At 26.8% G+C, this 12,431-nt stretch overlaps 2 protein-coding genes across 2 annotated transcripts; both read right to left on the reverse strand.

Annotated features, from left to right (window-relative positions):
* Positions 1–119: 119 nt before the first annotated feature.
* Positions 120–11,147, reverse strand: ENU1_188740 (Beige/BEACH domain containing protein; the record flags this gene model as incomplete). The annotated part of the gene is made up of 2 exons (XM_008861738.1): positions 120–3,122; positions 3,192–11,147. The coding sequence occupies 2 exons, from the start codon at positions 11,145–11,147 to the stop codon at positions 120–122; spliced, it is 10,959 nt and encodes a 3,652-aa protein (XP_008859960.1).
* A 361-nt stretch (positions 11,148–11,508) lies between these two features.
* ENU1_188750 (histone H3, putative) lies at positions 11,509–11,952 on the reverse strand (the record flags this gene model as incomplete). Its single annotated transcript, XM_008861739.1, has 1 exon — positions 11,509–11,952. The coding sequence occupies one exon, from the start codon at positions 11,950–11,952 to the stop codon at positions 11,509–11,511; it is 444 nt and encodes a 147-aa protein (XP_008859961.1).
* Positions 11,953–12,431: the final 479 nt, after the last annotated feature.

A 12,431-nucleotide genomic window follows, 5' to 3' on the forward strand; every position in this document is an offset into this window, starting at 1 on the left:
TATAATAATCACAGATATTAATCCAATAATCATTTCAATAACTTTTGTTATGTTTTGAGTTAGAATAGAATCTAAAAGTATTTTTAAATATTAAAAAAACGAATAAAAAATGTTCAAAATTATTGAGTTGATTGTTCCGATTGAATAGCAGATTCTGGGGCATTGAATTTTTCAAGAATAGTATTAATTTTATTTGTAATTTGTTCGTCACGTAATGGGTTTAGTCTTTGTAATAATTCCATTAATGGTTTACTCTTTTCAGCCAATTCTATTGCATAATTGAAATCATTAATTTCAGCCAATAATTTGACACGCTCTTCAGTTGATTCAAGTTTATTCAAAAAAATATCTCTTTCAGTTTTCAATTTCATGTCATGAGCAACTTTTACAAAACAACTCCATGGTAAAAGAGTTTTCTTTAAATCAACATATTTACTTAATCGTTCTCTTGCTTCTGGATTCCCTTCTGACATTTCACTAATAACTGTTAGTTCTGCTCGTAAAACCATTTTATCAGAACATCCAGTTTCTTTTTTAATTAATTCTATGTCTTGTGGATTATAATTAATATTTTGAAGAATGTCACATAACATTGTAAATACTGACTTCATTAATTTGGGTTTTCTAGCTTCTCTTCTACCATTTGCATTTTTTTGTTGTTCTTGTACTTTAGATTCAAAATCTGCTGATTTGAATTTTTCAGCAATAACAGCATTTTGTTGAGCAGTTTGAATGACAATATCATTTCCTCTTTGGTTATTATAATAATAAAACCATTCTCCATCAGTTTTATCAATAGAATATTTTAATGGTAAATTAGTATTTTCAAAATTTCTGAAAAAGAAGTTTTCTAATGAAAGAATATTTGTTCTACAAAACATTTCACTCATTGGATTTTTCATTGCAAATAATTCCCATGATGTAAGATATCTCCATAATAAACGAGAACCATCTAATTGAGTCATTTCATCTAATTTTTCCCGAAATTCTTCTGGAAAACGTTCTCTTAATGTTCCATTAGTTAATTGAACATCACTAAATGATTTATTAATAAAACCACTAATAGTAGCAAGTTCTTCCTTCTTTTCTGAAACAACACAAGCTTTGTTTTCAAAGTTTTTCTTGAAAAAATAAAAAATTGTTCTTTGGTCATAAAAGAATACTGATTCTAGGAAAATTGCACAAATAATTGGACCATTTGAATACCGTTCATCATGTAATAATGATTTAACAATGAAAGAACGACAAACATTATTAATATTAGATAAAAATAGTAATACATCAACGCTTGGAGAACGAACTGCCTCAGAAAGTACTTTGATCAAATAGTCATTACTTAATAATTGCATACGTTGTTTAATTAATTCTAAATCTGTTTGACACCCTTCCTCTAAATTATCTGTAAATCCAACAAATTGAAGTTTTCTTGAACACCATCTTGCTAAAACTGGATATTTGCTTATTTTTAATTGTTCACACCATTTAATACATAATGAAAATTCATCCATAGAAATTAACAAAGATTGTATTGGGTGATGATATACCTCAGTACAAAAAAGAACTTCATGATTAGTGTGTCTTCCAAATTTATTTTTTCCACGTTCAGTTCTTGCTAAAATTAAATATTGATAATAAGCCATTAATATTCCATGTGAACTAAATGTTTTTAATGTACGGCAAGCATGACAAGCAGATGTATAGATGTTATGTTTCTCTTTGAGAATATCTTTGTCTGAAATAAATGGAAGGAAATAAGAAATACATTTTAATAGTTTGTCTTGAAGTGGATCTAATGGAGATAACATTACTGCCGATGATGCTAAATTATCAATTCCAAAATAAAGTAATTTTGTTTGGATAGACTGACGTTTTTCATTATCTAATGAAATGTCCTGATATAATATAGGAAGAATAAGTGCAGTTAATTCATGTTCATATACTTTTAACATTTCAAAAGCACAATACTTAATATGAATGGCCATATTTGGGTTTGATTGATTAATTTCTTTTTCAATATCTTTTAAAGGACAGCCTGATAAAAGATCTTGCATTTGCTCAAGAATAATTGAAAACACTTTTATATAAAATTTATTATTTTTTGAATAAATAATTCGGAGAGTTGACTTATCTTCACCAACAAAATATACTTCATCATATCGTTTAAATAAATGTGTTGATTCTTGTGTTTTTAAAAAGTACTTTGTTACATCAAATGCATTTGGAGATTTTTGAAAGAGAAAACTATCTACTCCAATAAAATAAAATAAGCCATGTGCAAATAATTCATCTCTATTGTATGTTGTTTTATTTCCAATTATACTTAATTTAAGTTCTCTAGGGAAATATGAAAATGATTGAAATTTAAGTATTTTATCATCAGTTTTATCACTTTGACATAAAATAACCATTGTGCCATTAGCATTAACAAAACAAGACTCAGTTTTATTAAAATCATTATATATTTTACTGTTTCGATACATTTTAACGTTATTACATGCTCCATCTTTCATATTAATGTGAGTCACTTTTTCTCCATAAAAACTAAGACATTTAACTGAGTCATCAGCAACATTATACCACATACAAACACAATCAGCAACACAACCAACTTCTTTTCTTTTAATTTGAATATCACTTTTATTAAAAGAAATGTCCATACACACAATTTTATTAGTTGATAAAAACATTGAACATCCATAATCATAAAACATTATAGTCTTAATATCAGCCTCTTTTGTATCTATAATATCTTTTTCTAAACATTCTCCATCTAAATTATATAAATAAAATTTTAGTCCATAAGTTATAATCATAACGTGATAATTTAATGTCCATCCAAGTTCTTTAATGGTGTCTCCTGGATCAATTTCATTTACACGAAATTCTTTTAACCATTTTCCATTTCCTCTAAATACTTTAATCAATGGAATATTAACATCTGTAACTAATGCCCGTGGTTTTTTTATTCCTAAAATTGGTCCTCCTCCATGTGAAGCAATTATACGAATATCTTTTTCTTTTAACATATCAACTTTATCAACATCGTTTTCATACATTAAAAGTTCTTGAAGAAAGTTATTTTCAACTGTTTCAACCATTTTGATATATTTTTTCCAATATTTCTAGATTCTCTTTTTTTAAGTTCTTTTCTTTTTTGTTTATTAAATAAAAATATAATTTGTTTTTTAAACCAATTTTTGAATTAAACCATCAGCATATCCAACATACATTGCACTAAAATCATCTGCTATTGTGAAGCACGTAATTTCACTACTATGAACACTACATGTTTTTAATAATTTTGGAGTATGTTCATGGGTATTACAACTACCATTACCGAGACATAATGTTTCATCTAACCTCCATACTTTTATAGACCCATCTTTATGAGAAGTAATAAACACATGACAAGGAATCCATTCTGGAATACGAGCAAAATATGCGTCTGTTGGAACTTGGCTTAGTTCAGCTCGTTGAATTAATTCACCGTTTATTGTCCAATGTTTAAAATCTGTATCACTGACAGTAACAATTTCACCTGTCTCATGTTGTATTTTAATGAGTGTAATACAAGCATGATGTTCAAATGACCGAATAATTTTAAATGAATGTAAATCCCAAATACTAATACATCCCATTTCATCACCACTAACTATTATTGAATAATCTTTACTAATACAAAGTGCTGTAACAGCAACCTTATGTCCTCTAATTCTTCCTATTTGTTTTAATGAAACACTACAATCAAAAACACAAATCATTCCAGCTTGTCCTCCAGTAATAACAATATTACCACATACACTACAAACAATTTTTCCAGGTGGATGAACATTTTCAATAACACCTAGAACTTTTCCATTTTGATATATACTAAGTGTTCCTTCTTCATTCCAATTTAACACTTTATTTCCTTTTTCAATTGGTATTCCACTTGCTAACCCATTAAAATTCTGAACAGAAACAGAAATAGCTTTAATTGGATAAGAATAATTTTTAATCATTAAAACATTCCAACTATCAGAAAGTAATATTCCATATGTAAATAGAGTTTTTAATGTATTTCTTTTTGGGTGGGGTTGTTTGAAAAGTTGAATTGGGGTTTGTCCAAAATTAATAATCATATCTTCATAAGCTGCTTTTAATTTAGGATCATCAACATTTTTCATATCAATACCTCCTTCATATGATGATGGATGAAATAAGTTTAGTGCTTTAATTGCTGGTTCACCAGTTTGTTTAAATCCAAAGATAAGATCAATCCATTCGTTAAGATGTTGACTAACAATAGGTGATTCTAATGCCATCATATTTGTTCTAACAAATTTTCTATATGATCCTTTTGCCCATGGAGGAAGTACAACATTATCTACTTGAATAGTTCCTTCATTTCTTTTCTTTAAATCAAAGTGGTCAAAGTTTTTCAAAAATTCTGGGAAATAAAAGAATTCTGGTATAAGTTCCATTACTTGTTTTACTGTTGGTCCAGTTAATAATTTCCAAAGATCTTCTAAACTATTGAATAATCTATCTGCCCTATCAAATTTACCTCCTTGTAATTCAATTCCAAAATGAGAAAATGGTTCACATCTAATAAGATAATATAATGTTACTCCTACACTAGTATAATGGCTTCCATAATGAAATGCCATTTCTGGATTATCTTTAACTGCTTCATATCGTTCTAAGGTATTTTCTGCACGTTCTGGTGTTAATGCCCCAATTGGTTTAGATAAATCTCGATAAATATGAGGATTTTTTAGGTCAAGTTCTTGACTAGAATAATCAGAAATAACCCATGGCATTACAGGATATTGTGTCACATCATTAAATGTTCTTCCTGCCTTTGTATTTAAATACATTAAATAATGGAAATTTGATATTTTACCATCAATCCATTTTTGAGTCATTGGATCAACTTGATTGAATAGCTTTAATGGAACTAATCGTTTCTTTTCTTCATGAATTCCAGATGTCATATCTGCTTCTTTTTGTCTGAATGGAGAGAGTGCTTTTATAACTGCTTCATACCCTTCTTCAAATACAATGAGTTTATTTCTACCAGTTGATGTAAATATTTCAACTGCAATGTTTCGTAACATAAATCTTCTAGATGCAATATTTTGAATATCTTCACTTGGTATTCGTTCAGTTTTTACAATTCCTTTAGCAACTAAGACTTCCCTTCTAAGTTCCAATCCTTGTACAATATAAATTGACTGTGTACATACAACAAATATTCCTGGTAATTTATTCATTCCAACAACTAAGTTACAATTAAATTTTGATTTTATTTCATCCCCCTTTTCTACAAAGTTTAAATTACTAGTTGAAGTTTCAACTGTTGTTTTCATCATATTATATAAATCATCTTCATATGTTGCTGTTGAGGCTCTTCTCTTTCTCATTGGATCCTTGAAGTCTGGCATTGGACTATTAGGAGTTCTTGAAAATGTTTCTGCTACTTCTATATCGTCCATAACAGTTAGATATTCTGGTAATTCATAACTTCTTTCTTGGTGTCTTTCTTTAAGTTGGACATCAATATATCCATCATGTTCTTTTGTTTTATATCTCTCGAAGAAGTCAGTATCATGAATTAATCTTTTTCTCATTCTACATGGACCTTCAACATTGTCCAATGTCCATTTTCCTTCTTCTTGTTTATGCCATATTCCATTCTCTAAAAATAAACATTCTGCAAATGATTCCCAAACTCCTTGACTTTGTGCATGAAGAGCTCTAAAATGTTCATTTCGTTGTTCTGCAGCATCTTTAAGTAATACTGATACCCTTGCTCTAACTTGTCTATTCTTTTGTTGAATCCTTCTGATACTTTCAATTCTTTGAGCCTCCGACTGTTCATTTAAAATAATTCTATCCTTTCTTCTTTGTTCTATTGGACCTTTGACTAATGCCAATTTTCCTGATTCATCAGTTATCCATTGAGTAGATTGTTTTAATAAACATTCGTTATCTGCTTTTAACATTTCATCTTTATTTTGAAGGAGCCATTCACAAATTTGTTTTGATGTCATTTGATGAGAAGAATTTAACCATTCAATTATCTTGATTTTTGTTTGGAAAATTCTTGAAATTAACAATCCCCTTTTATTTGAAACTATACTTAAAAGTGTGCTTAACATTTGTTGAGTAGTTCCATTTGTTTGATATATATTTCTAATTAATGAATGAAGTAACATATAAATGAATTGTTCATTATAGTTAATATCATTAAATATAATGTCGATGTCTTTATTTATAATTTCTAAAGTACTTTCAAGTTCTGAGTCAATTCTACGATCAAATAATAATAATATAATTCTGTCTAATGCTTCATATAACGGATAAATTGATCGGGTCTTTTTTCCTGATAATTGAGCAATCTTAATATATTTTATAACATCTCTCATAATATTAACCAAATCTTCGTTAGGTGTGATATTTGTTAATATAAAATCTACTCTTCCATTAACAAATGTTGCAATTATAGGTGCAACTCTATCAAGATTAACCTCTCCATTAAATTGATTTAATACAGAATTACCTATGGCTTGTAAAATATTCATCATAAAGATTTCTTCTTCTTCATCTCTTAAGAATGAACTATTTTCATATAATAATTCATGTGCTATAATATTTTTATTTCCAATTTGAACCATTTGAAAAGCAAAAGCATTTCCTAAAGCAACAATATGTCTTTGGAATAATGGTTCAAGTGGATGACCCATTTTGAAATAACCATTTTTATCAACTAATATTGATATATAATCATTTAAACATTCATTAAATACATAAGTAGCTATTTCTTGTTGTTCCATTAATGTTCTGATTATACTTCCAGTGAATTGAACTAAATTCATCATATCAACTGTAGAATCTGTAGCGACTTGAAGTTGAACAATTTGAAATCTAAGTAATTTTAATAATGACGATATATATTCTGGTGATTGGATTGAAACAGTTGAAAATGGCATTTTTTGATATTGTTCAAATGAATCAGAAACAATATCAGGAACAACTTGACATGTAATTAAAGCTAACAATACATAAACAACATCAATTGATTCAGTACAACGAGGTAATTGAAAATTAATGAATATAATTCCTTTTTCTTTATTAAATTGATTTACAAAAAGTTGTTTTGTTTGAGAACCAACAGCCATGAATGATGCACATAACTTCATAACAGCAATAACAATATTTATTGGTAATGACTGAAGTGATAACATATGAAACAAAATACTTGGTGTAAATATAGATAATAACGTTGTTTTATCTTTCAAATTAGTTGATAAGAAATTGATTAATTTAATTAAAGAAATACACCTTAATTCTGACTTTTGAATTAGAAGTGATGTTGATTGTTTGTCATCCATTACAGAAATAAAATGAATTAATAATCTAACTAATAACTTTAAATCATCACCAGTACAACTATGAAGTAAGAAATATTGTAATAAATTAATAATAATTTGAATAACTCCATCATCAATAGTATCGTCTTGAAACAAATCAATTAGTCTAGACAAAAAATGTAAAGAACGTAAAATATTAATATTGATTTGTGCATATTTATTATTATAAATTAACGAAACAAATGACTGAAGAATAAATAAAAATGTTGTTTGTGGATCTTCCATTCTATGAAACAATGAAAAGTCTAATATTAATATGTCAAAAGCATTTGGTGAAGAAATTACAGCAGAATCTTTCTTTGTAGGATCAACACCAGAAAATAATAATAATGTCATAATAGACTCTGTTGTAACTAAAGATGGTTTTCGATAAATAAAAAGATTTAATAAATCAAAACCATGACATTGTTTCATTTCTTCAAATAAATCTTCTGATTTTCTTAATGAATAAAGAAGTAATTTTAATGATAAATCAAATTTTATCTTTGTATCTGACTTTAATATTAATGCCAATAATAATGCAATTCCTCCTACTTTATAAATTCCATCTGTAATATCATGAGGAGATGCTAAATTTACTGTTCCAAATGCAATACATGAATTTAAAGCATAAGGAGTTAATATACGATCTGTATTAATAATAATAGATTGTTCTGGAATATTTAAATTAAATGTTGAATAAGTTAATGATTTTATATTAGTAAAACTTTGAATTACATTGATGTCATTTGAATCATAATTTGGTAAAACTTCATATCTTGAATAATCAATTGTTTGGAAACTTCCTTGATACATTTCTCCTAATAAATATAACTCTCTAATTTGCTGATCAGAAAATGGATATTCCAACATTTTCAATGGTCCTATTTTAAAAACTGCATTTGGTATTACTTTATTTTCTTTTGAATGTCCAATAACACAACGATATGGAGTTGGAGTATAATTTATTAATTTAGCTGTTGATTTTAATAATCCATTAATATATAATGTAATCTTCTTTCCTTTTCCTACTAAAACAATATGATTCCATTTTCTTGGTAATGGCATATTATCAAATATTACCTTTGAACCGTATATAACTCTTAACCCACTTGGATTCATAATTAATTGCAAAAAACTTTGCTCTGATCCATTTATATTTTGATAAATTTGAAATAAAGATAATTCACTAACAACTGGTGGTAAATTTACCCATGTTGTAATACTCCATTGTTGTAAGGGAAATTGTGTTGTATCTACTGGAATAGATAAACATGAATATCCATTTGGTGCTGTGTTAAAACTTAATGCTCCATTTCTATCTGCTTTAATTGTTGAGTTTAATAAACATTTTAATACACCTTCATCATAAGGTTGTTCTTTTAATGATTTCATTAACACTGAAACATCTTCTATTTCTACACCATATGCAATTAATTCATTTAATAATTCTAATAATGTGTTATGTAAATCTGATTCTTTTGTAATATCTTCTTTAAATTCTTTAATCAATGTTGTAGCAATATGTTCAAATGACATTTTTCTAACGTTAATATCTTCTTTTGATGTTAATGTTAAAAACTTAAGAACAAGCTGTTGTTGCTTAACATTTAGAGCAAAACGTATTAATCTAATTAATGAATGAAGAACAAATGGATGATAAACTAATACTCCTCCAACAGGTTTTGTAAATATTCCAAGATTTTGAACTTTATCAATATCAGGTATTTCAAAGATAATTGCAATTAATAGACATGTCATCCTTTCTGAATATTTAGACTTATTTTCTTCATTTAAAAATGGAGAATTTTGAATAAATTGAATTAATTCTCCATTTTTAAATGTTTCATCAAAATGTTTTCTATTATCTTTACTTCCTTTCATAGCATAAATCATAGCAACAAAACAATATTCAATAAATGAATAACGATCTTCAGTTATTCCATTTGTTGGAATACTTTCAAGTGACCAATTCCAATATTTATATAATCTTTTATAAAATTCAAATCCTCCTAATTGTCTAAATGATTCTTTTACTTGAGAACTTCTATATAACATTGCACAAACACATTTTAATAAAATAATTGGAGATGGATCTGTTTCTAGTGGCTCTATCATTTTCTTTAATAAATCAGTAGTTTGAATTGGATCATAATATTCAATAACGGCTGTAAATAACTTTGTTAAGTCTCTTCTTAAATTTATATTTTGTTTAAACAATGATAATGCAGCTGTCATAGCAGTAGTTTCTTTAAATAATGTAAAATTACTAACAGAATGATTCATTAATCGAGTGATTAAAGTAATCATTCCTTGTAAAACAATACTTTGGTTTGTTTCATTTGAATGAGTAGCAAAATAAATAAAAACAGTAATTGCATTAATAGTCATTCCTGTTTGTTCAAATATTTTTTGATATTCTTTACTATCAATAAGTAATTGATTTGTTAAATAATCAAATGCACTAACTAATTCAGGATGTTTATTAATTTTATCAATTGTTAAATGAGTTGTAATAGTTTCAATTTCATTATATGGCACAAATTTTTGGCAACGAGACAAATAAACACATAAAGAAAGCATAACATCTCTTACTGGTTGAGATACTTGATCAAATATTGAATATAATTTAGGTGTATAATTAATGGAATGTAAAACTAAATAATTCATTGGATTTTCACGATAGATTCTTTCAATTATTTTCATAGTATGTAATTTTCCTTCTTCACGATTTGTTTTTAATAAATAATTTTGTAAAAACAATGGAATATATTTATTTCTTACAAGGAAATAAGGATATCTATTTGCTAATATTCTTGTAGTATTATTATATTCATCATTTATTGGAATTGTTGGTGTAAAATCTCCAAAGAACATTAAAGGTGCTATCACATCTAAAACTCCATCAACTCCTGCAATTAATTCTTTATCCGATTCAATTAATAGAATTAATAGTACATCATAAAATCCATTGTTTGAAACACAATTTAAAATAGCATCAGATAATAATGCAGTATTTTTAACAAAAGAAAGATATGATTCAACAAGTCTTAATGTATCATTATTTGGTTTTGCTTGTTCAAGAGCTTTTATAGATATTTGTACTGACTCTTCTCTTGCAACCACTTGAATTAATTCTGGATCCATATGAGCGTGAGTAATAGTTTGAAACACAGGAAGTAAATAAATTTGAATATCAGGTTTATCAAATCGTAAAACTAATAATCCAGATGGTAAAGGTTTTTTTGGTATAGGAGGTACAATAAGAATAATCATTGACATCAATAACGATAATAAATCTGAATATTCATTCTTTTCTATTTGGATTAAAAAAGAATATAAGTCAGTAATTTTATTAACAAATTCATTACTATCAAATACTGTTAATATTTCTCCAGAACCAAATTGAGCTAAGTCATGAAGACATTTAAATAATTCTTGTCCATCTGGTAATGATTGTATTTTTGTACCTATTAACCAATTTAATTTATCAGTAGTAATAGGATTTAATGCCTTAATAAAAATATTAACCAATGTATTAGAGAATGTAGAAACCATTGGTAAATCACGTATTTTTTCACTTGGAATTTTAAAAAATGTTTCAATACATTTTTCTAACTCAGAAATATGATGTGTTGATAGATAACTTGTAAAATATTTATTAAATGAGATATAAAATTCATTTTTGTGATTCGGAAGTGTTACTGTGTTATTAGTTTTGGACTGTTTTTTAAATGACTTAAAGATACTCATATTAAACACAATAAATTATGAGTTCGTTCAACAATACAATTTATTAATTCTTTCTCTTTTTTTTTTTCCTTCACTTCAGTCTTTCTCTTCATTTAATCTTTTTAATTTTTCTTCCATTTTGAAACTTCTAACTTCATAAACTTTGCAAAAATTAAAAATTAAAAAAAAAAATTAAATCTCAAAATAAAAACAGAATCACGTTCTGACTTAGTTTTTGTGTTGACTCAAATGAAATTATTATTACAATGAACTAAATCACCGTAAGAATTAGGGAATTTTACACAAAAACTAAAGTAATACATTTTAAGATCTATTAACCTGAAAAGAGAAGAAAAAAAGAGATTTTAAAAATGACTACAATTTATTGACGTTCACCTCTAATTCTTCTAGCGAGTTGCATGTCTTTTGGCATAATAGTAACTCTTTTAGCATGAAGTGAACATAAATTAGTATCTTCAAAAAGACCAACAAGATAAGCTTCAGCAGCTTCTTGAAGAGCTGCAATAGCAGCAGATTGAAATCTCAAATCAGACTTAGATTGTTGAGCAATTTCTCTTACTAAATGTTGGAATGGTAATTTTCTTAATAAAAGTTCTGTTGAACGTTGATAAAATTTAATTTCTTGTAAAGCTTTAATTCCTGGATGAGAATGTCGTGCTACTGGTTTCTTTTGAGAAACACTAGCAACGGCTTTCTTAGAAGAGACAGCTGCTTTTTTTGAAGCAGACTTTGGGGCGTAGTATTTTCTCGGTTGTTTAGAAGTAGCAGGTCGTTCAGTCGTATTATTTCCTTTAGTTCTAGCCATCTTGAAAGAAGTGAATGGAATAAGTGATCTTGAGTTCTTGTTTAAATATCTTAAAGAAAGGAGGAGAGTCCAAATGAAATAAAAATTTATTTAATTTAATTACTTTTATTAATCATTTTATCAACAGAGAAAACTCCATTTTAACTAAGTTGAAATTTAAGATCGTCATAATTTAAAATTTGAGTTAAGAAGCTCTTTATTTCATTCTTTTAAACCTTTTTTCTCTTTTTTATATCTCCAAAATAATTCAAATTATTTACTACTGTTATTCATCTTCATTCCCATCTGTTTTACTTAACTAATTTAAGTATTTAATACCTTAGAAATAAAGAAATAAACAAACTTAAAACAAATGTTCTATAAATTTTTAGTTTACCCTTCTTTTTCTTTTTTCTATTATTTTTGTTTTTTTATTTTATTTTCTTTTTTTTATTTTCTTTTTTTTATTTTTTTTTTAAGATCGAAGGTGGCACGTCTGA

This window comes from Entamoeba nuttalli, assembly GCF_000257125.1.
Source record: "Entamoeba nuttalli P19 unplaced genomic scaffold asmbl_8763, whole genome shotgun sequence".
In the NCBI taxonomy this organism is placed as follows: Eukaryota; Evosea; order Mastigamoebida; family Endamoebidae; genus Entamoeba; species Entamoeba nuttalli.